The sequence below is a fragment of the Lepisosteus platostomus genome, chromosome 7 (assembly GCF_059453375.1).
Source record: "Lepisosteus platostomus isolate fLepPlt1 chromosome 7, fLepPlt1.hap1, whole genome shotgun sequence".
Classification (NCBI taxonomy): Eukaryota; Metazoa; Chordata; class Actinopteri; order Semionotiformes; family Lepisosteidae; genus Lepisosteus; species Lepisosteus platostomus.
The window spans coordinates 37,849,813-37,877,676 of record NC_142617.1 but is presented as its reverse complement, the minus strand read 5'-3'; the positions used below and the strand labels follow the sequence as shown (position 1 = coordinate 37,877,676).

The following is a 27,864-nucleotide window of genomic DNA, read 5'->3' as shown; positions in this document are numbered from 1 at the left end:
TACAGTGTTGCAGATTGCAAATGTACTGAAAACGCCCATGCTGAATAATCAGTAATGATATTTGTTATTTATTGTTCCATGGACAAGATACAGCTCAAGAAACAATGTACTTTACACATGCTTTACATAATGTACACTTAATTGACTTTTAAAAATACATTTTACAAAGGAAATTGAAACATTACAGCTACAGGCAGCAGTTTATGAATATTGCCAAAACAAAGCATAAACTTTGGTATAAATGCAATCAACAGAGGAGAATAATAAGAGTAAGAAGATAAGAAGTGTCATCGGCCTTTTAGATTTCTCTCCGTGTGTAATTTACAAAATGCTTGTCCTTGAGATGCTTTTATGGTCTTTTGAAGATGGCTTAAATGATCTATAATGAGAAGGATCAAAAAGGCACAGTATTTCGAAGACCAATACCTATAATCTCTATGTTTAGAGTCTCAAAACAAGGCAGGTCCCCTAATGAATCCCTTACAAGTTACAGCTACTGCTGTATGACAAAAGTGCAGGATCTAATTCTCTTGCAAATGCAGTTCAGGAGAGGATGTAAATTAAACACAGAAGAAGCCGAATGCCACAGCACTGCTATTGTTCAATGCCTTTTATAGGACTGAGCTGTGGAAAAGCAGCTTTAGAAAACGACACCTTAAAATCTGTTAAATATGATCAGCATCCCACAAGGTTTCATGAAATAGCAATGACAATTGTTTGGTACACAATACATAGAAGGCAAATTGATCTAAGTACCATAATATTAATATACAGTCTACTGTAATCTTTATACAATAAAAGGGAAAACATTTAAGGCCAAATGTGTGCAATTTCAATGTGCAATTTCAGCTAACTTTGCATTAGGTTAATTTGTGTACCGCATGAATGGAAAATTGAGGTCTCCAACCAACATGCTATAAAAACTATTATGAGGTTTTCACTCAGTGCCTCACTTAGCACTGAGAAATGGAACAAAATCTTTCAAGGATAAAACTGCAAAATGACCCAAAATCTAGAAGAATGAAATGGCAGATTTAAAACAGAAACTGTTAGAGAGATATTTAACTGAATCTATACATACTTCCAAAATATGAATAATGTCCACCGCTTTCAAAAAGAACAGTGACTAAATAATCTTTACACCATTTCATTCTCACATGGTTTCGAAAGGTTTGTAAAATAGGAAAGGTCCAATTCTTTATGATTTCATGTCTTTAAAAAACAGTTATTTTACTTAACCAACCACTTTCAAAACTTAGAAAAACTGCAGGTGCTTTAAGGAATTGTGTCAAATCATAGCTTGATCACAGTTTCAATGTGTCAGGAGTTTAAAAAAAAATAAAGGGCTTTCTTCCCCCCATTAAAAAAGTGCAAATTCATATTACTTAATGGAATACAAGCCTGATTCACTTAAATTCCCAATGATTACATGAGCTAGCACCTCACAAATATGGTTTTCAAGCTCTTATATGGATAGAAAAAAACGGTTACAAAGAATTCATCCAACATAATGGAATAAATATAAAATAATCAAATACTTCTGTTTCCTAACTATCGTCTCCAACGTGGACATCTTTGAGATCAATCCGAAAATATTTCACACCAGTACTTTAAACTGGATCCTTTAAATTGAAAACAATGGAATGGTTTTCATAGCACAGCCTTACACACTGCAGTATGGTATACCAAATTCAGTACCCCAGACTCACAACAGGTCATATTCCCAAGTGAAAGACAAAACCAAATAATTGCTTCGGTGTTAGAAAACATTTGCATCAGGCAGCTCTTTTTGGAGACAAATAAACCATGAATACCCTGAAGCAAAAAACAAAAGGCTTGCCAAAAAGAGAGAGGTTTGGGCAAAGATTTTCACTCCTTTATCAGCCAATACAGGAGTGAGCTGCAGAAAATAGTTGGCTTTTTAATCTGTTAACTTTCTGACCTAAGTTTTCAGAACAATTCACTTTGATGTGACCAAGCAAACACCTTCTCGAAGAACAATTCCACGACTACTTGTTAAGGTCCTGCCTTTGTCTTAGGAAAGCTCATTTATAATGGCTGATATAACAACAGTTAGTAAATGTGCAATACACCATTTTCTTTGAATTCTCTTAAAAACACTGAATACTACAGTAACTGTACAATGTGTATTTAACATGGTAGAAAAAGTATTTACAGTACAATTAACACTTGGAATAAGCGAAACAGGAAAAAAAATGATGAGACTATATCTGCTCTGGGGCAGTAATTTGCAGCAGGGAGTTAGCCAGTGAAGTGAAAAGGAATCCAGAATGGAATGCTGTTTGCATGCAATAAAAAAATGCAAGATACCAAGACTGTCGAAGATCTGAAAAGAAGCAAGCTTTGGTTTCTGCTAAACTGGCATCTGGTGGTAGTTTATGCTTTCACAATTAGTGGTCCCATAGTAATTACTACCTACAGCTCAAGAAAATTAATGCTTTTTCTCTTTAAGTAACAGCATGAAAACAAAAGCAAAGCAGGATCTTCCACATTCATGCAATTTCCGGTGTCCAAGGAGTGTGAGAAGCAGGTTCACTGTTTGGGTCTTGAATAAATAACATTAGCTTTTACACCTGGAGTGCCCATGTACATTCATCGCAGTGCACACCTCCTGCAAAGAGAACAGACGATGCAGAATGCACTCACTGATCCTAGTCAGTCTTGGGAGTGCTGTTAGAAATGAACAAATAAGAGCACAACAATAGACAAAGCTCATATCTGAAATGTAAACATACACATAGGCATTTTTGGCAGATATTAATGTCTCTTTCGAGGTAGTGGGTAAAAAGGCAAAAAAAAAAGACGTAACAAATGTTCTGCGTGCTGGAGATCCCCGTGCTCTAGGTAGTGGCCTTGTATTCCTGTATGTTAGGAGTCCTGTGGGAGGCAGTACTGTGCTCCTGTGAGTGTGGGATGTGGTCCGTGGGGTCTGTGGAGGGGCTCTTCGTCACGCCCACCCCCTCTTTGTCCCTGCTCTCCCGCTGTCCTCTGGGATTGTCCTGCACGGTGACCGACTGCTGTGGCAAATCTACACGAGGCAGGAGAGATGCGTCTTCACTCAGTCCCCAGTAAGGCCTTGGCTGGGTGTCTGGAGACCAACAGAACCGGGATTACAGACAATTCTACATCTTAACACAGCCAAGACAAAAGGATATTAGTTGAGCAGAATCAAATAGTGTTTTTTCTTAAACAATCCCTCAGAATCTTAAGGTGCAGATCCTTAGCCACAGAGCCACCGCCCCGCCCCCCAAGATATCTTGTGCTATTTATTTGAAAAACCTTAAACATAACTTCTTATTTGCTACTTCTGAAACAAAATCTACTTGTTTACTGCTCATCAGAGCTACATACTGCAAAACTCCCAATCTGCATAGAGGACAGCAACAGACAGATCTGTAATTTGAAAAAAAGAGGCTACTACTATACAAATGGAACTGAACGGCATTGTGACTCTGCGTCAGACGTCTGACATGTCAAGCGGAGTTCGACATGCAAGCAACATGTTAGACATTGAATTCTGGTTTAAAACACCCAGAGAGAAGTATCCCACATCGGTCCCTGTTCTTTCTGGAGGCATGTGTGTATGTGAAGCCAGCCTTTTGGTAATGAACTCAAAAATAATACCTGCAACATCTCCCACTTACCGTGACCACATCCTACAAGCCTCGGATTCAGAACATTTCTAGCTACCTCACCATTTTCTGATATACTGATGAATAAGGAGGGTGAGATAAAAGTGATCATCTGGGGACGGAGAGGCAGGAATATTTCCATGTGGACCCAGCTATCCTAGAGTTAACTTGATTTTAACTGGGGAACAATGAGAGCAAGACAGTGAAGAGAGTTACAAACACAGAGACTGACCACTGGCATGGAGCTGGGGCGGGTTCTTGATGCTGTGTCTCTTGTCATGGCTGGTGACAAACACGGAGGTGTCGGGGTGGCTGATGAGGCTCTCCAGTGCTGTGTCCTCATGCTGAGCATGCCTGGGATACGGGTCTTTGGGAAGCTGCACCATGATGTTGGACAGGGTCTTATCCAGAGGGTCATCTTCAGCCAGGTAGGCATAGGGACAGTACTCACGGGTCCGAGAGTAGATGTTGGCATTGTCATAGCAGTCAGAGCAGATGACTAAAGGCCCAGTGCCTCCTGTGTGAAGATGAAGATACAGTTATATGTTGGCAAGTAAAACCTTAATGGGTCCTTGTTGACATTGCAAGTAGTCAAATGGGAAATGTTCTGCAGAAAAAGTGATCTCCTGTTTAAATCAGTCTGCAAGCAATAATCTTCCCCTTTTTCATTTCATTGTTAAAATAACCTGACGGTTATTTCTACATTTCTGTTAATTATTTCCAGGTTTCAGGATTAATTACATTGGGGATTTAACACCTTATATAAACAGATATATTTAGCAAAACAAAGACACACTTTCTCTATATAAGTTGCAAACAAATATGGTTCAGCACCCTTTAAACATTAATACCAGACTAAACCTTCCGAAAATATTTAGTTTAGATCTTACTTTGCGCATTAATGTTATTTCGCACAACAATTACAACAGAAAGGTACTTTTCCATTTCACTTCCAAGAAGCTGACCAAACATAGTACTGGTAACAAGTTTCACCCACAGTACAAGCGGCAAAGCTGGGAAGATCCCAACACTTGAGGAAACACTGTTCAGAAGGATCTCCCAGTATAGGATGTGGCTACATGGCTGTAGTTTCATGCACAGTGTAAGCAATCAAAGGCAAGTGCTTGTAAAGAAAATGGAAAGCAGCATAACACACAAAGGAAGCCCTCTAATAAGCTTCAATTGCAGACAACTCTGCAAAGTGCAGCCCCCACCTGTGGGTGCCCCTGCCAGGCCCTCCCTGGGCTCTCCAGGGTGGAAGGTACTCCTCCCGGTGAAGAGAGAGCCCACTCTGTTCTGCAGCAGGGCGTTGATGTCCGTCTCCACCTCACTCCCCGAGTCCATGTAGCACACGCCTGCTAAACACAACACTCATCAGCTCAAGGCCACAGGGAAAAAGGAAGACTGTTCATTAAGCGCAGGCCAGTTCCTTTATCCCCTCAGGCAGAACCCTGCAAAGTTGATCACCAGTACCTGCAGAATTAATTTACGAAAAGTCACGCAACTCTCCGTCTCGGAAATTGCACTTTATTGCATGTGTCAAGCCGAGTGCAATCAGCCGTTAACCACAAGCAAGGTAATCGCATATGAAATATAACCCTTTCATTTTTTCGCATTTTCCTGGAATTTCAATTTCTCAATCTAATAATATTTCGTATACCAGGCTATAAGGCCCTGTTAAAAAGTCTCAAAGCAATCAATTCTGTTTTTTAATGGAATACTTTTCTCATTTGTTTTCTTAATTATTTGCATGCTGTTTGCAAAATATGTATAATATAGTAAAAATATTAGGTATCGCCTTTCGGTACCTCCTCAGAATCTATCCTTTTAGACTGCAGTTGTAATTCCAGTTCCCCGTGTAGCCAGACACCTGCAATCTGTCATCAGCACTGCACTGATTGATGAGTAGTATACGTGCATTTCTGTAATGCCACCATTTAATTTTTATAATTTCTAATCTGTGATTATGATGAGTATTTTGCTCTTGGTCTGTTTTATTACTTATTCTGTATAATTTTTTTATAATGCATGTCTTATTTCAGAAGACGACAATGTAACATTAGCCTTTTCATCTTCAGCTACTCATAGTTACAGTGCTGCATAGTTGCTGTGAAACTTCATCATTTACACTGCAATTACTGTATGTACTGCATCTGTTAAATAAATGGAAATTCAGTGCACGGGGAAATAGTTTTTCACATGGGGGAGTCCTACCACAGGACCTGGCACTACACTACAATTTAGGCATAAAAGCTGAGGGTACCGTCTGTTCCTTTGTGCACATATCCGTTTGACAAGGGAGGCATCAGCTGCTGATGACTTCCAGCTTCAGAGCTGCTGTAGCCCTCCTGCGGTTCAGACAGGGTGCCTTGGGAGGAGAGGTAGCTGGGAATGTCAGCAGGCAAGTTCATCTCGTCTGGGAAAAAAACAATGCAGCGATCCTTAGCACAGTAGGCTTTCTTCTTGCAAATTCACTCTTAAACTGGTTTCTAATATTCCTTTCATGCAGTAACAAAGCATTTGACTGCATTTCCTTACATAGGGGGAATAGAAATCACTGCCAAGTTTAATATAAAACTTATTTCTATTCATTTATCACATTGCAGAAAAACCTTTGAAATGTCTTGAGTTGGATATGGAAAACTGCCTGGTACTAATCTAGTGTTGCAAAGAAAGTCACACATAAAATAAATTACATTCGTTTCTGGTTCCTTAAGATCATTTCAATGGAAGACTAAAGAATAAGCAAAGCAGGCTGAGAGTTAATAATGTATTATTCTTCACTTTGCCTTTAAAACCATCTTCCAGCATATGCTTTTTTTCCCCAATCAGTGGCTCAGAACCAATGCCAGCAACAAACTAATCTAACAAATCTAATTAAATCACGTCTGTTTCTCACATTTTACAATGTGCATGCATATAAAAATAACATATGGTATCTAAATATGGTAAAATTTCAATCAAATTATATCTGAAATCTGACACTTAATGTCATGCTGATTGGCATGCCTTATCAGCTTTGCTCATGTTTCGATCTTTGATTATGGCTGATTCTGAAATGAGACCAGCTCCTCAGGTCAGCAATCTTGGATCTGAACTTTGATTCAGGTTGCGTAACTCTTTTTTCCCCATCTTCAGAACACTGCTCGTACCTGTTCATCTCACTCAATCTGATGCAGAGAAGCTAATGCATGCATTTCATTTTCCAAGGCTTGATTATTGTAACGCAGATGTTAGCCAATGTTTCTAATGCTAGCCGAGAGGTTCTTAAATTACAATATGTTCAGAACTCAGCTTATAATTAAAATGTAGGAGCATCTCTGCTGATTTAGATTCCCTGCCTTAGTTCTCTGTTCATTTTATTTCAGAATAAAATTCAAAACATTGCTGTTCACCTTTTTAACAGTTTGAATGCTTTGGCTCCTGACTCCTTCAAAGAACTGTTGACTCCTTACAACACCTAAATCACCTTATGTGTGCTTCACTTTGAACTGTGACCTTCTTTCAGTTGTGGAAAAAGTGAATCAGAACACAGGGATTCTGTTTTCTGTTCTCCTGCTCCATGATCCCATATTAGATCTTGCAGGTCAATAAGTACTTTTGCTTAGGTAGATTCGATTTAGAATCACCAATGATCATCTGTTAGAAGACAATCCAATTTTACACAGGCAACATTGTTCACATCTCAGGCTACAAACTCTGAAACTACACCTGGGTGAGGATACCGTAGTGTAGTTTTCTCCGAACTTGTCACCTCTGAGCCACGTGTCTCTTTACACTTGACTACAGGGCCCCTGGCATGAATCAGCTCTGACTGGCGGGGAGGCGCCTCACTCGCCAGCTCCGCTGCAAGTGCCCAGAATGTCAAGGGGTTGCTGGGTCACCATGACGCACGAGGTCAGCCGATTGCTCTCCGCTGTTTGGAGGATTCTCGGTCACAGCCGGCTAGCGACCAGGCTCAAACCCACAACGTCTGGATCATAGGGTTCGGCCAGTTGAGCCACTTAGAAATCATATTTAAACTCTTCTACACATATTAACTATTCTGTATAATTCTAATGTTTTTTGCCTTTTCTAAATTTTCTGAGATGATAAATTACCATAATTAAAACTGTATTACAACTGGTGCTACACACTAACTTATTGCAGACAACAATACAATAATCTCTTTCTATACCTGATTTTACCTAACAAGGTTGTGAGAATCTGCGCAGAACTTCCTGTATCCTTTTTTACCTTCTGCGACCCCGGGTTTTGAGTCCGCGAGTTCGAGAAGCATACAGGAGCTGTGATGCATGCTGGCGCAAGACGTGTCCGCAATTTCTCTCATTTTTAAAGCATTCTGGGCATATTAGTGTGCATTAATACATTGCTTTGATGGTTATTGTTACTGGACTTTGCAAAGATGCGTTAGTGATTTCCTAAATAAATGTAATAGTCTTAGATAAATAATAAATTAATCAAAATATCTCCTAATTGTATGAGAAAGGACAAAGAGTCCTGTGTTGCATAAGACTCTAGAGCCTTGATAAACTTAGAAGAAAAAATAAAGAGCTTGATAAGTTACGTGAAGCACCAAGTAATGGTGCTGCTGGTTGTTTGATGTAAATTAATCAACAAATCATAAAATTGAGAGAAGTGAAGAAGCTATCAGTGGGCCTGTAAGAAGTGGAAAAGCAACATAAACCATGTTGATCGAGTGCAACATGACCTATCTATACAATCTATAGATTGTAAAAACGATACAATATAATTTCCAAAACATAGTGTTATTGTGGGAGACGTTTTCCAGGTGTTATTGTAAGGTGACACTACACAGTTTATATGGTAGCATCAAAAATACCAATTTACTACATAAAAAGCAATTACTGATACAATTTGTCATAAATTGTGGCAAATGCATGATGTGTAATGAAAATAAAGAACACTTTCTGTCTGACCCAATCAGCAAACTGTGGAAATAGCACAATCGTGTATTCACTGTTACTGACATTTCTCCGTTGAAAAAGTGAATGGCATGAAACTCATTAAAAGAGCAGCAGCTGTTATCTGGCAATTAACACATTTTAGAAAGACTGTTTGTGTTTTAACTGACACCTGTCAGGATCAAACATTTTAAGAGATTGTTTTGGAAACGGCAATACGGAGAGAGTTATTTAAAGTGAAGATGCAGTGGTGAATGGGCAAATTTCATACCCTGCAATACGCTGCAACAGCAAGTCCACCGAGATGCAGCACAACCAGATGACTTGCCACAGTGCCTTTGGTTTATTTCTGACCTTCACTGCTCACTGACCTGTGTTGCTGATGCTGTAGTCCTCGCTCCTCTTCCTCATGTGGTAGATGACAATGACCCACACCAGCGAGGTGCCCACCACGCAGCACACCACCACGATGATGACGATGCCCACTGTGGTCCAGCCGTCGTCGTCGTACCCGCCAGCCCCCGCCGTGTCGCAGTTTGGGGAGGGCACCACGCTGAGGTAGATGTGGCCGCGCTCGGTGCCCAGTGTGTTGGACATGATGCAGGTATACTTCCCCGCGTCGCTGGGGCCGGCGTCCACGATGATCAGCAGCTGATTGGCGGCGGCGAAGAAGTGGCGCTCGGTAACGATGAGCGGGCCGTCGTCCTTGGTCCAGTTCAGCCGAGGGGCGGGGCTGCCGCCAGCTATGCACTGCAGGACGGCCGTCTCTCCTCGGGCCACTGTCCGGTCCTCCAGGGGTCTCACAAAAGAGGGGGTTTCTACAATTACACCACCCCAAGAAACACAGTTAATTTCCAAGGAAATGTAAAAGCATCTGTATGTTTTAATTATCCCTAAAGTAGTTCCTTCATAGCAGGGTCCTAAAGGGTGCAAGCTGTTCTCATTGGACAGCACCTCTGACGGACGGACCGACGAGGGTGTGCTTGGCATGAGGCACCTCCACACTCACCCAGCACCGTGAGGGTGGCGTTAGCAGACAGGCTCCCAGCCGCGTTCTGCGCTGTGCAGCTGTACACGCCCATGTCCTCCGTCTTGACGTTGGCGATGAAGAAGATGTCGTCGTCAGGCATGACGTGCATGCGGCGCTCCCGCGCGGCAGGGAAGTCCGTGCCGCCGTCCTTCTGCCAGGAGATCTGGGGGGAGGGGTGCCCGTCGGCAGCGCACTCCAGGCGGACCATCGCGCCCGTGCGGATCGTCAGGTCCATCGGCGTCTTCAGGAAGGAGGGCAGCTCTGCGGGGGGAGGGGTTACAGGCACCGTTATCACCCACCTCCATCGTCCCTCTCCATGACACAATTAATAAAACAGCGGCATTAACAACAATACACAGACAGTATGTGCATACTGCATTAGAAACACAACTGCACTTAGTAATGGCAAGAAGAATCAAAAAGCAGAACAAAATAGCCCAACAATGCAGTTAAGGTTTTTTTTAGTAGGATACAGTTATGACTTAGACAAATTATAATTAGGCTTATTTTTTTATAATCGCTTTAAATAAAAAATGTAGCAGAAAAATCACTGATCATTAACTATGTAGCTGTGCAATGGGGTAACTGGTAGTATAAAACTGGGAAAAAAAGGGCTAAAATTTAGATTTAGCTAAGATAAACAAATGCTCAGACTTTTTATTACTGTATATGTGATAGTGTCCCTAGATAGTTTTTGACTTGCCTTGTAAATGTTTTAAGATACACATTAAGACAAGCGCTAAATGCAAGGGTTTAGTACTCCATATATATCGACATAACTGAGGAATTTGTGTGCCTTCTTTGAAAATTCACAGCACTCCACAGCTCCACCCAGTTCGCCATACCCTCTAGACAGCTCAGCTTCTTGGAATGGTGCTTTACAAATCAAGAAAGTGATTCTCCAGCAGTCAGGATATTGCGATTTTGATTAAATCTTTACTGAGCAGAAGACAAGAGCCTGATATTTTAAGTGAAACGGGCCTGCTGTACAGGAGAAAACTTCTTCAACTCCACCCCTAATACTCGAGCAACTGTTGCATTAGAGAAAACACCTAGAGCAAACGCATTAAATCACAACCTGTTCACACCACATAGCGCAAGATATATGTTTTGCTATTTACTGTGGAACAAAGCTCCTTCCTATAAAATTAATGAGTTCTAAGTATCACTAGTAAAATGTTCAAGGTAATTAATTATTGCAGGTGTCAGTGGTACACAATTACTCTACAGTTTCTCAGATGCAGCACTGCTACATTTACAGAAAGCCTGCATCACGTCTGAAAAGATACAACTGAGAACAGATTAATAGGCATCAAAACTACTTCAATGAGTATTTTTTTCCAAACAGATTATGCTAATTTTCCTAAACAGGCTTTTCAACAGTCAAAAACATCCCAAGAAGGGGAAACAAATCCAGCAATACTGCACAACCAAAATTAAAAGCTTATGAATGGGGGAAATGTAGTGGTCATTTAATTCCAGTGACGTTACCTGTTTTATTTTCTGACACAGAAAAGGATACTTTATTTATTTACTTCCGTCCTCTACCTGCAGTTTCAGGGTGTCAGCAAAAACAATAACTGACAGAGGGGAGAGAGGCTGGTGAGGCTTCAAAACTAAAAGGCAAAGAAAAGCAAAGCCAAGAACCCTCACCGTTGACAGTGAGCTTGGCCCGGTTGGAGTAGTTGGAGCCGAAGTGGTTGGTGACGACGCACTGGTAGCGCCCCTCGTCGGTGAAGTTGACGCCGACGAGGTGGAGCACGGTGGTGTACTCCACCACGTCTCCCTCCTGCTCCCTGTACCTGGCGAAGTTCTGCACCTCGGCGTCGTACAGCACCTCCCCGTCCTTCCTCCAGGCCGTGGCCATGGGCGAGTCGCTGCTGCTGGCCGCCGTGCAGCTCAGCGTCACGTTGGACCCCCGCAGGACCACCGAGGTCTCGGGGTGCGCCGTGATCTGGGGCTTGGGAAAATCATCTGGAGGAGAGAGGCGCAGGATAACAGTTGCTAGGCCATTGCCGCAGCCCGTCGCCACACTGGCTTAGGTCAGTGGTTCTCAGCCCTGGTCCTGGAGAACCCCCCTCTCTTCTGGTTTACATCCCAGCTGAGCTCTCAAGTGCATAAAGCTTACAAACAAGAGGAAACCACTCAGCACATCTGGCCTGCTGGGTAGTTAGCACTTCAAGGGCCCAACAATCTCATTCAGCCATTTCCGGAGAGATGTTAGGGTATCAGCACAAAACAGCATGGCTGAGTAGCCTGTTCCATACTCCCATAACCCTTTGGGTAAACAAATAACTCCTGGTTTTGGTTTTAAAAGTTCACTCATGTCATTTCCGCTTGTGTTCTCTTAATCACCCAGGCTCTATTATAATCTCTATTTAATCACAGCAGGATAAGAAGACTCAGCAAGTTCCTAATTAATGTCATCCCTGAACTAATTTCTGGTTTCTAGTGACATAATTCCATATTGAACCCATGACTCCTGGGTCATAAAGCCCATCTTCTGCACAGGTGAGTGCCTTTAACAGCTGAGCCACTCGGGATGCCCCACAAGTAATGCGACCTCTGCACAACACAGGAGTTATCTGCTTTTTACAAGCAACTATCTAGGGGGCAAGTATCACTTTACAGGAGAGAAACAATAGAGTTAATTTGCTGCATTTCTTTTAATAACAAAACCATTACAGAAAATCCATTGAAAAGGTCTAATTAAACAAAAAGAACAATTAAAGGAACCGATTTAAGAGCTCAGTTGGTACAAAAATCAGAAACCACAGGGGTGTTCCAGGACTAGAGTTGAGATCAACAGCCCCAGGCGATGCACAAAAAGTTCTCGTCTCAGCCAGAAGGCAAGGCTCAGTGTGTGTGTGGCAAAGGAGAGTGACTGGAGTTAGCACTTTGCTGGCTTGACTGAGAACAGACATGTGACACACTCACCACAGACGAAGTCCTCCAGATTCACAGTGAGCACACTCCTGCCTGCCAGGCTGGCAGGGTGGGCACAGACGGCCGTTGCAGACTGCTGGAACCCGCTGTCAATCAGCCACTGTCCGAACCACTTCAGCTGGCAGTCACACAGCAAGCTGCTTGTGTTCAGCAGCCTGGGAAAGACAAACAGGAAGTGTCCAGAAATCCTTTGCCAGGCATTTCATTTTCCATTTCTGACATACTGCCTCATGAACATTCAGACACTGCTGCAAGCTTAACTACTATTAAACATTCATCTGGGGACTGGTGTGCAGCTCTGGGCAGTGCCACTGATGAAAGCTATGAAACCTACGGCAAATGTTTATTTTTAATTTAGAAGCAACACTATTAGCCAAATTGTAGAAGAATGAATAACTGCAAATGACAGAAGGTATGCAAACTGTCATTATTAATAAATCTAGCTCTTACTTCAATGACAGCAAAATGGACAGGCCTGTGTAAACTTGGCCACAAAACCATCGGCATCTGAAATGCACTTGAAACAAGCTCAGAGACTAAAAGCCATACAGTTTAAAGCTTCTTCCTATAACTCCTGATTTCTACTGCATGCACAAAGTATGAAGTGATTTTTGCAGGTGTAAGTCATGCACAATCACTGCACAATTTCTCAGATGAGGTATTACTTTAAGTATAGTTTAAGAAAAAATGCAATACATTTAAGACATTAGTGAATACCACTTGGTATTATGGAGTAATAATATTTATGTCTGTAACTACATTATATCTTTAAATACTTCAAAATATGAATCATGCAAATATGGAGGTTTAATTCAAGGTGCCTTGTGTGCTTCCACTCTTGGTTACAGTAATTACAGGGGTTCTGTAAAGTAAATCTAGTAGACGTTCACTTCTAAGTTTCAGGCTGACATGCTAACTGGTTGTGACCTGACTAAAGGACAGTAATTTAATGTGCTGCCACTGTAATTTCTCCATTTTTCTTTCTATACTAAAAAATTGTCACACTGAGAATGAGGATTGTGTTTTTTTAGTGTCATGTTAAATAGAAAAGAGATCAAAACTAAAATGTTAACTCTTGGGTTTTGTGCATCTTACTTTTAGGAACATTAAGTGAACAATTAAAGAAAAAAAAGCAATGCTGAGAAAGGTGACATTGTATCAGTATACAGTATAAGTCACCAAGGATAAATCCTAGCTATAACTTTCCAAAGGGAATAGATTTCAGTATCTCCCAGTTAAGATGTATTTTACAAGCTCAAGTTAGCTAACCAATTAATCGTATTTATTTAAAAACTTTCCCAGAAAAGCTGTGGTATTTCTCATGTTTCTCAGACATTTCAGGTATAATGTAGGTAACGTTTTCGTTTTGATTGTGCACTTTCCTCTGAAACAGGCACTTGTCATTCTTCATGAGTGTGCACATCCCACAGTGCCCACAGGAGAGTCTGCTTCAAATGCAGGAAGAGAGGAAGTGGCTCTCATGACCTGAGGAAGGACTGCTGCTGTACAGTGGATCATGGATACCCTGGCTATCTCCATCCCACACAACCACAGAGATAAATCAACACAGAGATAAAATATGTGCCAGGTGTTCAGATAACCCTGTCACACCTGGACAATGGCCTGTCCACAAAGCAGTGATGTCTAGACTGCAAGTCTCAAACTGAGGCTCACGCAAGTGCTTTTACTGGCTGTGACACTAGGGAATCTGTCATCCTCTGCTCTGCAGGCTGTTACACTAATCAGTTTTCTTTACTTACAGCTCTTTAAGTCTCAGGTGGGAAAATGCTTCAGGGTGAATCGACATGATGCTGTTTTTACTTAAGTCACTGTTCCAAAACAAAAAGAAATTTGCATTTTTATCACACCTTATGATAAAACAAATCTGAAGACATGACAGGACTGAACATTTTCTTCATACAAACCTAGACACGGAGGAGTATTTTAACACAAGCTATTCTTGTGTAACAATAATGATTTAAAACTGAACATTCCTTAAAATGGCAGTTTACTGCTGAACATTCGTGAATTTTTCCAGGTAGACTCAACACTGATAATTTAAGAGCGTTAAATTACATAAAAAACTTGTGGAAGCAGATAATGCGGTGGCTCTGTGGCTAAGAATCTGTCTGGAAGGATTCCGGTTCGTATTCTGCGGCCGGCATAGGAATCCTACACCGTTGGGCCTCTGAGCAAGGCCCTTCACCCCAACTGCTCCAGGGGCTCCGTATAAACGGCTGACCCTGCGCTCTGACCCTCAGCTTCTCTCCCTGTCTGTGTGTCTCATGGAGAACAAGTTGGAGTATGCCAAAAGAAAAATTCCTAATACAAGAAATTGTATATGGCCAATAAAGTAATCTTATTTTAGCAAGATTAATACATTTCTTTTCATATGCAGTCTCAAGAAAGGCAAGAAAGGTGTAAAGCTAGACACACTCACATATGTTCCAAAGCCTCTAGGCCATCAAAGGCTTTCTTCGTGATGGATTTAATTTTGTTCCTCTGCAGCACTCTGGAAAAACAATACTCTCATTACACTTTGTAGACAAGGCAAATGGCCCACAGAGCAGGCAGGTCACCAAACTCAATTAGAACTTGAAGCACTGAGACTCAAATCTCCTCAATAGTGAACAGATTGAATGTACTGCTACTAATATTAATACTAAAAATTGGTACTTAGATTAGTTTCTCCTCTTTTTTTACTTGATTGGAGCTGGAATTAAATTTTCAACCCCAGTCACATCATTACATTCAAACTGATGAGAAGAAAAAACGTACACGTAGTTGCCTTTCAAGGCACGTTTACACACACCGTATACAAAACTGCCTCTGGAACGGAGACAGGAAAATGGAGAAACACAGCAGCCAGAAGATACTAGTGCTCTTGCAGGAACCCCCAGAATCTGCTGTTGCATTATCACATTGAGATTCAAAGTCCACCATATGCTCCAACCAACGGTCTATTTTTTATTAAGTTGATATTTACACCCACAGGTGTTAATGCAACTCGGCTATGCATCAATACTGGGATAGAAAAGTCTAACTGCACTTCCCCGAGAAAAACTTGTACTCAACTTCTATAACAGGGGAGTGGTTTGGCCAACTGTTCACCACTGTCTGGAGGACCCTGGTAACAGTGGGCTAATGACAACCTGTATTACAACATTAAAGTCGGGACAACAGGGGCTATCCTACAGACCGAAGAGACTCTTTTGCTTGCAAAGCCACTTGAAACTCCTCCACTGGCTTGAACACTCTTGACCAGGCAGGATTAAGAAGGTTAATATAATAAACAAGTAACGCCAATTAAACAATCATAATAGTCTATAAGGAACATTAACATGTAATACAGTTGTTCCTACAGTCTACAGTCCTACTCTAATTGATATTAACAGCATGATTGATTGGAAAACCAAGAGAATATACATACATTGTATTTAACTTTTTCATCCCAACGAATATTCCAACAGAATCTTCAATAGCCCACGAGATCTCGTTATTCCGTAGGTCTCTGAGATGAAGCAAAACAAACACTTCAGAAACTGTAGAAATTCAACCTTAAAGCCACAAGCAAAGAAATAAGAAAAAGACGTAAGCATTTTTTCCCCATAAAAATAAGGAACAACCAATGAACACTCAGGAAGTGTCTAAAATTTTAGGGGTGCCGATATATTATTCTCTAATAAATAGGAAAATGTATTTATTATCGTTCCGATATTGGAATTACAGTCAATTACATCCGATAATGCGGCGTCCTATTTTTGTTTGCACAACTAGTTGTTTTTATATGTGCACGCACTGACGCACTAGACTGGGTACAGTACGGTTGCTGCAGAGTGAAATGTTGGCGGTGTGGAACATTTTCACCATTTCAGCAGAGGACAACAGAATTGCAACTTGCAACAAATGTTCAGCCGAAGTTCAGTGAGGAGGAAAAAGTAAAGAGTTTCAATACCACTAATTGTTTTAAAATGCAAAAAAGTAGAATTATCTGTTATCGGTATCTGTATCGGCCACGACAAGCTGTTAATTATCGGTTATCGTTATCGGCCTAGAAATTCCATATCAGTGCATCCCTATAAGATATGACCATTTAGGATAATTCCTTAAAAAATGTTTTCACTCATAAAAGATTTCATCATTGCCGGTGTAATAAAACACAGGAATAAGAGTTCATATTGCAAGTCAATAAAATATAATTAAGCAATGAATATTTTTACGTTTTAACTATAGGCGACCTCTAAATAGGCCTACATTTGCGCAGATGAAGCCCTGTTCCAGCTCGCTGGGCTGCTCACTGCTTCTCTCTCACGCCTGGCTGGGCCAGAACGCGGCTGCCTTGTTCCCTCGCCCAGCCCCGCAGTCCGAGAACACTCAGTGACCCTGAACTGAATGGTTCCCTCTGTCAGCTGTCTGACGCCCTCCGGGAACTGAACAAAACCCCCTAATTAATCTGCTCTTGTCCTGCTTCATGCTTTTTCAAATCCAAACGAGATTACTTTTAATTATTTCATTAAAAGGTTGCATTAGGTTAATAGAACTTGACTGCCTGGTTGAATCCCAATAATCGCCTGTTTCAACAATAAAGGCATTTGTAGTCAAGATGTCCAGATAATAAACACAGCTGCAGTTATCCAGTCCTCCTGTTATCTGTTTGTAAACTTTGTGCTCTTTCATTGTATTTAGAATGATAACAAATTTAGAGCTTATCACACAAGACTCCTTTGTCCATAGATTCCACAGTTCAAAATACATTAACATTCAACATAGCAAACATAATTAGCAAGTTCACTTTACTGCAGAGGATTCCTGAAGATGAGAGAAATCACCACCATTAATGGGACAAATTTTAAATATAGAGGTCTGTCTGAATGAAGAATAAAGGCAGAACATTCGCACGTCTCATGCAAGGACAGAGAACAGAAGCAAATGCATATGGATATAGTCATTCTTGAAAAGTACAGCCACAATATGCAGCGTTTATCATGGGGAGGGATACAGAGCCTATCAGACAACAAAAGGCCACTTACAGAGTGCGCAAGCTGGACAGGCCACTGAAGACCCCTTCTCCCAGGTGACTGACCAAGTTCTCCGCCAGATTCAGGGTCTCCAGCAAACTGAGCCCAGAAAATGCCGTCTCCTCCAAGCGAGACAGATGGTTATGGGATAAATCCCTACAAATAGGAAGAGGAGGATGGACATACAGCAACGTTCCAGCACCAAAATACACATTACTACACAATGAAACACACACCGATTACAAGAAAAGGTCAATTAAACAAATCCACCTTTGTTTTTAAACAGCGACAACCTCACATAAAACCTGGCCTCCAAAACACAGTTTACATCTAATGATACTGACCTACATTTAATAAGTATCTGGAAGAGGAACTGAAGGAATGTGGCGGTTATAATCTGGCTCAAGATTTTCCGAATTTTCTTGCATGGGCAAATTCCTATCTTAATCCATTTTTAACACCGGTGGAACTTTGCCCACAGCAAAAAGAGGAATGTCAAATTATTTTTTTATTGCTTTCTTTTATACCTTAAAAAGGCAGGGAATTCAACGTTCACCGATGCAAACAAAAAAAGTACTTCTATTAAGCAAATAAAAACACTAAGCACAAGCCCAATTCCTTTGTGCAATGAATAATTTCCAGTGGTTGGAAAAGTTACCACATAAGCCAACACTGAACAAAATTATTAAACAATTATAAAAACACAAAACATTTACTCCTAAGAAATGAATTATACTTATGTATTATGTATTTTATACTTTATACTTTATACTTATGTATTTTACTAGGCTAGCACGGGTATCTGTTTTTTTTCCCCCATTATTGTACTACAATTCATTCACATTTTATACAAAAATCAAAGTGGCCCCAATTTACGAAATGAAGAACCAGAAAATAACGCATCCATCTTCTAACCTCTTCTTCCAATTCAGGGTCGAGGGGAAGACAGAGCCTATCCCAGCAAGCAACAGATCACAGGGGCACACACAGACATACACACCAGAGCCAATTTACCTACCAGTATGTTTTTGGACTATGGGAGGAACCCGGAGCACCTGGAGAAAAGTCACGCTCACACAAACACGGGAAGAACATACAAGCTCCACACACATAGCACACCAAGTCCAGAACTGAACCCAAGGCCCCAGTTCTGCAAGGCACCAATCCTACCCACCGTGCCACCGGCAGCTCCCACCCGAAAATAATGAGTATCAAAATTAAAGGAGGCTGCTAACCGACATACTCCAGCACAGCGCAGTGGCCGGGCTAATCATGACTGCTTAAGATTTAGCATCATGGAGCGCGAACACTGTATTTCGTGTCCTGCCTGTCCCCTTCCCCACCTTTCACTGGGCTCGAGCCAGGAAAACCCATTCCAAACCAACCAAGGCAGAGCAAAATAAAATGGCGGCACTTCACGCACGCTCTCCTGTGGAATCTAATGGAAAAGAGCACTCACAGCTCCTCGAGCCTCTGGCAGAACTCCCAGGCATCCGGCCTGATTTCACGAATGGCGTTCTGGCTAACGCGCAGCACCCGCAGCATTCTCAGCCCGTACAGCCAGCCTTTATTCACTTCCGTCAGGTTATTGTGCTCCAGCTCCCTGGGGGTGGGGAAGTCACAGAGAGATTGAAACAGACCAGCTCTGGGCAGTCTGAAGAATAGGTCAAGTGGAAATGGTGTATATTCTCCACTATGGTGGTAAATTAAATAGGACTGTTAATTCTTACATACCAAAACCATTTAAGTTCTATAAAATAACCATACAAGCCACATACACGCTGCATGCATTGAGACTGGTTTTGCTTTGCAGCCTTTTTATACATTTCACTGTTCCCCCAGAATGAGCATTCATGTTTTGACAAAAATACAAACTTTAAAACAGGTGTGTATATCATTTGCAATTCAGCAATTCAGGGGGTGAATTCCAGACTTTTGCAAGGTACTGTATAAATACAGATTGCGGCCTTAAAGCTTGCTGGCCTACTCAAACAATGACAATGTGAAAAGTGCACACAAAAAAAGCAAAGACATCTAAATCACACACAAACGGGACTATCGAAACACACTGCCACAGACAACGAGAGAGCACATCATTTCAGATCGTACTGTCATCTGGTGGATACCAGTGATGTGTCTTCTGGACACTGTTACTGGTCCTGGAGACATGTCTCCAATCGTCCCCACGTCTACGTGAACAACTTAGCTTCCTTACTGCACAGTGCAGTTTCCGCAATACAACTTTTTGAATAAAGCATCATATATTTACCAAATCTCCTGAGGTGTTTAACCTCTGAATCAAACATATCACAGGCTTTTCACCAGTTCTCTGCAATGCAGATCACAGCCGACATTAAAACTCACAGTTCTTCCATGTTGTTCAATCCAAAGAAAGCACCATCCATGAGCTTAGTGATGCCATTGCGCTGAATCTTCAGTGACTTGAGGGAGTCCAGCCCTTGGAATGTGAGACTGTCCACCACTTTAATCTTATTCCGCTTTAGCTCTCTGAAAGCACACAACAGAACAAAATGTTTTTAAATAGGATGCAGAACAGTGTCAAAGAGCTGGAAAAACACATTTACATTTCCACAACTGTTTTGATTAGTATCTTTAAAAAAACCTATTAAGAGTACAGGAACAGGTTCACTAGGACTCACAACAAGGATAGATTTGTTTTAATATCAGCAACCACTCCTCATAATCAAATGATTTCTGGTGATTCTTTTTATAAATTCATAAGAAACAAACTACTTACAAGTACTGTAGCTGAGGCAGTCGGAAGATTTTGTGTGGGAGAAATGTTATTCTGTTGCGGTTCAGTTTTAGAACTACTAATGAGTTGGAGATGTTGTCGAAGCACCCGGGTTCCAGCGTACTGATTTTATTGTTGCTCAGGTTCCTGAAACAGAAATGCCAGAAGGCGACAAAATGGTGACCACCAAACACTTCCACACACAGCAAGTGCCAAGAATACGTATTCCGCCTACTGAAATTGAGCCGAAACCCAGATTAAAGTAGAGCTTCGATCCACCAAATGGCAAAGCCTTATGAGGTAGCTTTTCAGGTGGTCAAAATCATCATTTCTACCCAGTGAAAACCACCATCAGCTACTAAAGATTGTGATGGGTACAGTTAAATCAGGCCACAGTAAATATGAGCTCAGGAGCCTCATCCCTGAAAGATTTAAAGGGATCTGCAGAACTATAGTATGAACCAGCATACAAAGGGGCTAGCACACTCTTTCCAAACTCACAGAATTCACCTGCAAGCTTTGCTACTGTTTGCTGGTGTGAAATCAGACTTCAGTACATTTAGAAAACATCTGACTGCTAAACTATTTATAAAACTACATGGACCAGCAATGCCAAGTTGTCTTGCCTGACTGCAACTGTACAACTTTATAGATGCAGAACGAAATTCCATGTACATCACCCTTCAGCATTCCACTTTCACTTAGGTTTAAGGGTTAATTTTAAAATGAATTTGTTAGCTGTTGTTTCTTTATGTGGTTTAAAGGGGCACAAAGTCTCAGAGCAAGGTATTTTTAGGTGGCTGGCTCCATTCAAAGGCACTCCCTTGTTAACACGAGCCTTCCACTGCAGTGTAACTGCTTGGGTGTCAGACATTTTAGTTGGAACACAAAGAAATACAGATGATGACTTTGTGATCACATTTTGCTCCACTTTTCCACCATCCAAATAAATCCCATCTTACCACCCAAAACTCTGCTTCAATGGGAAAGAGTCATTTTTTTCATTTCTGCATTGTCTCTTGTAACTTTTGGATCTTTTAACTTATACAAAATACTTCTGCAAATGTTGATCTACTTAACAGAAAATTAATATAAAATCGTGTCTTATTTTTTGTATTTCTTTGTTACACATGCTGCATAGCCTAAACTTAAAATTTTGTCACACAACAACTAATGATCAAACATGCGATCACTTTCATTGGTTCACATGCATCCTTATCGTGTCATGAGAGAGCTTTCCGAGAAAAAATCTCACAGATGCGCCCCATCAAATTCAGTATTTGTGTCATAAAAGGCAACATGAGGAAGTTAAAATAAAAAAAAAACTTACAGATACTTTAGCTGCATCGGAGGGAAGGAGCCTGCTTTGATCTCCGAGACAGCATTGGAGCTGAGATCTAAAGACTCCAGAGACACATAGGGCTGGAGCTGCTCTGTAACCATGTCAGTGATTCGGTTATGAACCCTGTTAAAACAGCATAGGGAAAAGCACAGCGGTACTTATCAGCTCTGATGAGAAAGAAGGCAAGATTTAAAACTCAACTGGAGTAATCAGGGTTCAAACCTGTAACAGTGCCCTACAGGCTAGAAGTAATAATAAAATCCACATAAGCTTTAAGTGACATGCTAAACAGTTTGCTATTTCTCTTACTGACAGCTGTGATATTTTGTGTGGTTTGTGCAGTCATGCAGTGAAGCAATGTAGATGTAAATTATGGATGCATGGGCTATTACAAAGTATACTATCCAGCAGTGTGTAACTATTATGTAGCGTGTAAATGTAGTCTTAACGATTATTAACAGAAATATATGTTCCCAATAGGAACAGGAAAATGAGCCAGTAATAACTATCCTTACCCTAAAATGAAACAAAATACACTTCTGTTTTACACAAACCAAGGTACGTGCATTATTACATATCCACAGTGCCTGGCAAACATTTATATTCCCTACCAATAATTCAATATTTGGATGAATTGCAGGTAATGTACATCTTTTTTTAATGAACTCTTTTTCAAAATTAACTACTAAACTGAACTTTGTTACTTATGAAGAAGGCTGAGTGTTTGCTTTAGTAGTCAGTCTCCTAGGTCAGTATTTAGTGGAACCACCTTTGGTAGTTAATACTGCCACGTCTTTTTGAATACGTCTCCACCAGCTCTGTACAATGGGATGGTGCAATTTTTGCCTAATTCATCAGTTACAGAAGGAAATTGAATTATTTTTGTGTCAGAAAAAGTGGCCTTGGCCTTGTGTCTTAAGGCATTGTCCTGCTGAAATATTAATTTTCAACCCAGTTTTAGATTCTGGCTGTCTTAAGACAGGTTTTCCACTTTCTCGGCACTCAATTATATATATGTATGAACACTGCATCCCATCTCAGACATACAATTTTGCAAATATTTCAACAACAAAGTTATGTTGGCTTCACAGTAGCATCTCTCACAATTCCTGCTTGCTCAGTCTGGAAGGGTGGCCTGATCTGGGCTGCCCATTCCATTCGCATTCCACTTCTTACAAATCAGTGACTTTTCTTGTTTAACCCCAATACCACTTCATCTCTGACTCTTGTTTCAAAAGCTCCTTGATCTCCCTGTTTCATTTATCATATTACCATGCGAGTTGTGGCTTGAAGTTCAAAATACAAGTAAAGGAACTTTCGGATAGATGCTTTTCACTCTGATCTAATGTCACACAAACTCCAAATTCAGAATACTTGATTACACACAGACCATTACTAACTAATCTTTTGCATTTGAAATGATTTAAGGTGGCCACAGAAAAAGGGCTGAATATTTATGCAACTACAGGACTGATTTTCCACTTTTTCTTTATCAGTTTAGATGACACTGTATGGATTCTACAAATGAAGTGTAATGACTGCAATTCACATGAGAAATGTGCTGGGAGCTGAAACCTTTTGCAAGGCACTGTATATGTAAGCACTGTAAAATATTGTAGTCATCTTACATTAAGGTATAAAGTCTCTGCTTAAAGACCCTTAAAATATTCATATTTAACTTTTAGTGCTTAGAGAGAGTGACATGGAAACTTTCTATGAAATGTAACTGTTTTCCCTTTGTCAAAGGACAAGTAAACTGCTAAACATACAGCTACTGTCATGCTACATTTTATTAGCTGCTGTTAAGCATGACATTTATCCCCAACAGAGTGTGAGTGTGTTTTTAATGAAGTTCCATGGTTTATACACACATGTATAGAAAACTAATTTGGGGTGAAAAAAACTACAGATCTTTCTATTGTGCAATTAATCCCAAATGTGGTATTTCAACTTGATTTTTCCAGGCATCATACATCAAAAACATCTTACAGGGATAGAGCCGTGATGTTAGAAGTCACTTCTCCCATGAAAGGAATTGCTGTCAGTTCATTGTAGTTCACGTTGCTGAAAATGAAAACAAAAGTCTTTTTAAAAAAAATAATTGCTACACATATTCAACTAAGTACCGTTGGAACAGCATTTTAAAATAAAACAGAAAGACAGGCACAAGGTAGTGACTAGCACTGGTGCTTAACAGCTCTTGATCTCCAGCTTCAATTTCAGACTGGGGTACCCTCAGTCTGAAATTCGCATTTTCTCTCTATAGTGGACTCCAAGTCACCCAGCTTCTTCCTACGGTCCAAAGACGTGTTGGCCAGGTTAGCCAGTGTCTCTAAAATTGTCCCTTTGTGTTGGATGCATGTTCCCTGCAATGGACCGATTTCTCATCCAGGGTGTAGCTCTGCCTTACACTGTGTCAGCTGAGATAACATCCTCCTCACCCCTGTCAGCCACAGGATGCAGAGGCTACAGATGATGGATGGATAAAAAAAAAAGAGAAGCAAGACTGACTGGGTGGCACACAACCATTGATACGTGACAGTTTCCATTGATATTCTGACAATTTCTGGAAGAGAGTGCTGACCTCGCACCCGCTGCGTCTCAGAAGTACAGTATATAGTTTCACATTAACATGAATTATTCAACCTTTCAAATAGCACGTGACACAAGGGGTGCCACTAATGTAGTCCGTCAGAGCTGTCAACGCCTAAATAATTCAGATGTGCAGAGCAACTCGGCCGAGCTCACAACATTGGCAGCTTCCTCGCTGTGGGGAAAATGAAGTGATAAGGTATAAAGCACACCGACACCTTCAAGTGAGGTGAATCCATCACCAGCATTTATTTTCCACTACACTGTGGAAGACAGGACCTTGGAGCATGAGGGATTTAATAAAATTCTTCTTCCAAGGTACAGCCTTTCCTGTTGGAAAAAACGCTACAGCGCGGTTCTGAGACATGATCAGATGAGCTTACTGATCCATCTCCAACCAGAAACACTGATCACCCCTCTCTCTGCGGCAGTTTTAATCTACAGCATTTCCCAGGATTGAAAGCATGTGGGCACACATGGCTGGAGTTTCATGACAAAGCACGAGGGACTGAGCTACTAAACATGGAGAACTGAATGGATACCTACTGGTTCCTTCCAAGAGGACTTCAGACACTACGAGAACACACATAGTACAGAATACAGACAAATGGTGGGATTGATAAGCAGAAAAAGTGGACATTTTGTTTGTTTCTGGCACTTGAAAGACCTAAATGCAGTCAGCATCAGCAACAACTACATATGTACCAATATATCTACCTGTTTCAACTTAATTGTATACAGATATTGTTACATTTGTAGTATATAAATGCTTATACTTCAAATTGCAAAGTCTTATGTTCCTTTGGAGGAACAATGTTGACTTAGTTTGGATGTTTTTCTTCACAGTTTAAAATTGTTTCATATATTTGTTTCTAATCCATTTCTAATCATTATAAAGTTTGAAATATAGTCCCCAATGAGTAGGCTAAGGTGTTAATAGATACATTAATATCCAAAGCCATATTTCTGTTTCAGGGGGTCATCCATTTCTATTGTAATGTCTTTGGAGCGTACTTCTTATTGACCAGTCACAGAATTTCAGTAAAACCTCTAAAAAGCCGCCACATAATTCAAATGCTTTCATCTTTTTTTTTTTAATGCCGTGTAACTCTGGAGAGACGCTTAAATTATAAACATACTTATTTCAGAGTTTCTTCATTTCGTCACGTAGGCCTCTCATGGCTTTTTAAAGAATACATTACACCTCAGTGTGGGGATAATCGTGCTTTTTATTAGGGCGGTTATCATAAAGTCCAACTTTTCCATGAAGTGAAAATTTCGTTCCAGTTGGAAACACGCCTGGGAGGAGCGATGTACTTGCTCAGGAATGAACGAATTGGGCAGGCAACAAGTCCTGCGCTGCTGAAAATATTTCCAGATACTGAACCACGCAAAACTAACGCCAGCCCCCCAATAAAACAAAAGAGAGAAACCCCAAAGTACAGTCCTGAATCATTCAGTGTCGGATTGTAATAGCTCATAGCAAGGAAGGACAAATAATTGACTTAAGGTTTCCAATATCACTCGCACAGAGGCTGACTAGCTTTCTAAACCACAAACTGGCCTTTTTGGCACCATATTGCACTAAAGGGAAGACTCCAAATCGGCACAACATTGATGACCACTTAAACAATCACGGATTTTTCTGGGCAGAACATGTTTTCTTGAGATTAAATGCAATATAGCTAAGTGTCAAGGCTGTTTTAACCAAACACACAGCTGTGTGTTATAACTTTAAATAGGGATGTTTCAGGCTAGGACCAGATCGGAGCAAACCCCTGGAGAGCCCTCCAAGAACTCCCCAGAAAGACAATAAATCATTCTCACAATTCTCCCAATCTTGTTTCAGTTCCTATGGTGCTGATGGTGACTCGGCGGGCCTGCAGTTCAGTATATGTGTAATAATTAACGTAGGCACCGTGTTAACTAATCGCACACTTCAATTTGATTTTCTGTCCTCTGATAGTGCCGATCGGGAGATTTTCAGCAACAGGGGTCTTCACACCGGACAGGGTGGAAAACCCCCCGTGTTGGTCCCCGGATAGGCAACTTTAGCGCTGCAACCCAACCCGCACGGCATAGAGTCACTTCGAAAACGTAAGAATTAGATAGAAACTTCTTGATAATAGAATGGCATATACGAGCCCAGGAAGCCAGTGTCCATTCCTAACCAACCCGTGCCGAAGCCTACTGCGATAAACTGTTCGAGGAGTCCAGCGGACACACTACGACCAGGCATTGATCACACTTACACATGCGATACCCAGGCAGGCGGGTCCAGAGGGGCTGCGGTCAGTCTCTTTCGGCTGCAGTCCAGCAGTCCGGGAGAACCGATCTGTCCGGTGCAAGAGCAAGCGGAAGGGCAAGGGTCCATACCCACGGAACCCAAAACCCACAGGAGCAGCGCCGGGGGGATGGGCCACCCCGCCGCCATTTTGGATCCCAACACCATCAATAGTTCGCAACTATTTCAGAATGTTTTTTCTAAATATGTACTTTTCTGTCTACAGCAAACCACCCACGTTTGCATTACATCGGAAACATTGGCGTGCCATTTTAAATCCGTCTGCGGCTTTTTAATCCCTCCAGAAGCATCCCAAAACGATGTGAGTTTCAGTTCCTTTTTTTTCACCTTCCTTGCGAATTCCCTTCCGCCTTCCAATCTCGGCTGCTCCCAAGAACTAGAAAAATATGGAACTGCAACAAAATCCGAAGATTGAGAATCGCTCGGTCCTCGGAACTCAGTTTCCCTCACAAAGCGACACCTTACCCATAGAAGGTACAAAAAGATTAATAAAAATGCAAATGGTATATTTTGTTTTTCGCGACCTTTTTTTAGCAAGAAAAACAAAGCGCCTCGCTTCAATGACACGGGATACTTCGGTAACAAAAGACCCGCCTCATGGAGGCTGTTTACTGTTCGGTTATTGGCCATCCTACACGTCAATCTAGATATTCCCTGTTTTCCATTGGTTCAATTTTAAGGAATACGCCGTTCGAAGAGCCCTCATAAAACTATACGTGTTTCCGATTTGTTCCTGTAGTTGTTAATCAAGAAGTAGGCACCACCCGCTGGAAAATATATTCTATCTTTGAACGTCAGACTAAATGCCAAAATATTAGATATTCTTACCATAGATGAAAAACAAAATAAAGTTCCATACCAATGGCGACTTTAGGCTGCACTATGATGAAAACAATGTGAAGTGCTAAATATGCAATATAGTTGAGTTGTGGTTTAATCCATTCTAGTAATCTATAGCTCTAATCTTCACTATTCCTCCAAATCAAACACCAGCTAAACAGCTATTCTCAGAATACAGAAGCCTTCTAATAAACACGGTATAAAAGAAAAGTGAACTTTCTGTAATGTAGTAGAGATTGTGTTGTTTGTTAAAGAGTGTGTACTGATTGTGAGATGTATATTGTAAAATAAATTTAGTTTAATTAGATAATAAAAGTGAAATATCAAAAAACGAGTGTTAATAAAAATTCTCATGTTAACTTATTTACGGACTTTGCACGCTCAGGATATCGAAGTAACAGTTCAGTACAGAGATAGCGGCTACTGCTATAAAGTCCTATACAGCTCAAGGTGTCTGG

The 27,864-nt window shown here is 41.0% G+C and overlaps 1 protein-coding gene across 2 annotated transcripts; it reads right to left on the bottom strand.

Annotated features, from left to right (window-relative positions):
• Positions 1-48: 48 nt before the first annotated feature.
• lrig2 (leucine-rich repeats and immunoglobulin-like domains 2) lies at positions 49-27,147 on the bottom strand. Of its 2 annotated transcripts, none has more exons than XM_088640159.1 (18): positions 26,514-27,147; positions 23,659-23,733; positions 21,658-21,792; positions 20,331-20,474; positions 19,937-20,080; positions 19,032-19,175; positions 17,585-17,728; positions 15,985-16,065; positions 14,995-15,066; positions 14,315-14,383; positions 12,546-12,709; positions 11,262-11,582; positions 9,588-9,869; positions 8,950-9,396; positions 5,917-6,069; positions 4,868-5,011; positions 3,886-4,170; positions 49-3,109 (listed from the first exon to the last, which is right to left on the bottom strand). In XM_088640159.1, the coding sequence occupies exons 1-18, from the start codon at positions 26,711-26,713 to the stop codon at positions 2,862-2,864; spliced, it is 3,252 nt and encodes a 1,083-aa protein (XP_088496285.1). In that variant the 5' UTR covers positions 26,714-27,147; the 3' UTR covers positions 49-2,861. The 2 variants fall into 2 exon arrangements, with proteins under 2 accessions (XP_088496285.1, XP_088496286.1); XM_088640160.1 differs by having other exon boundaries at positions 4,868-5,008.
• Between the last annotated feature and the right edge of the window lie 717 nt (positions 27,148-27,864).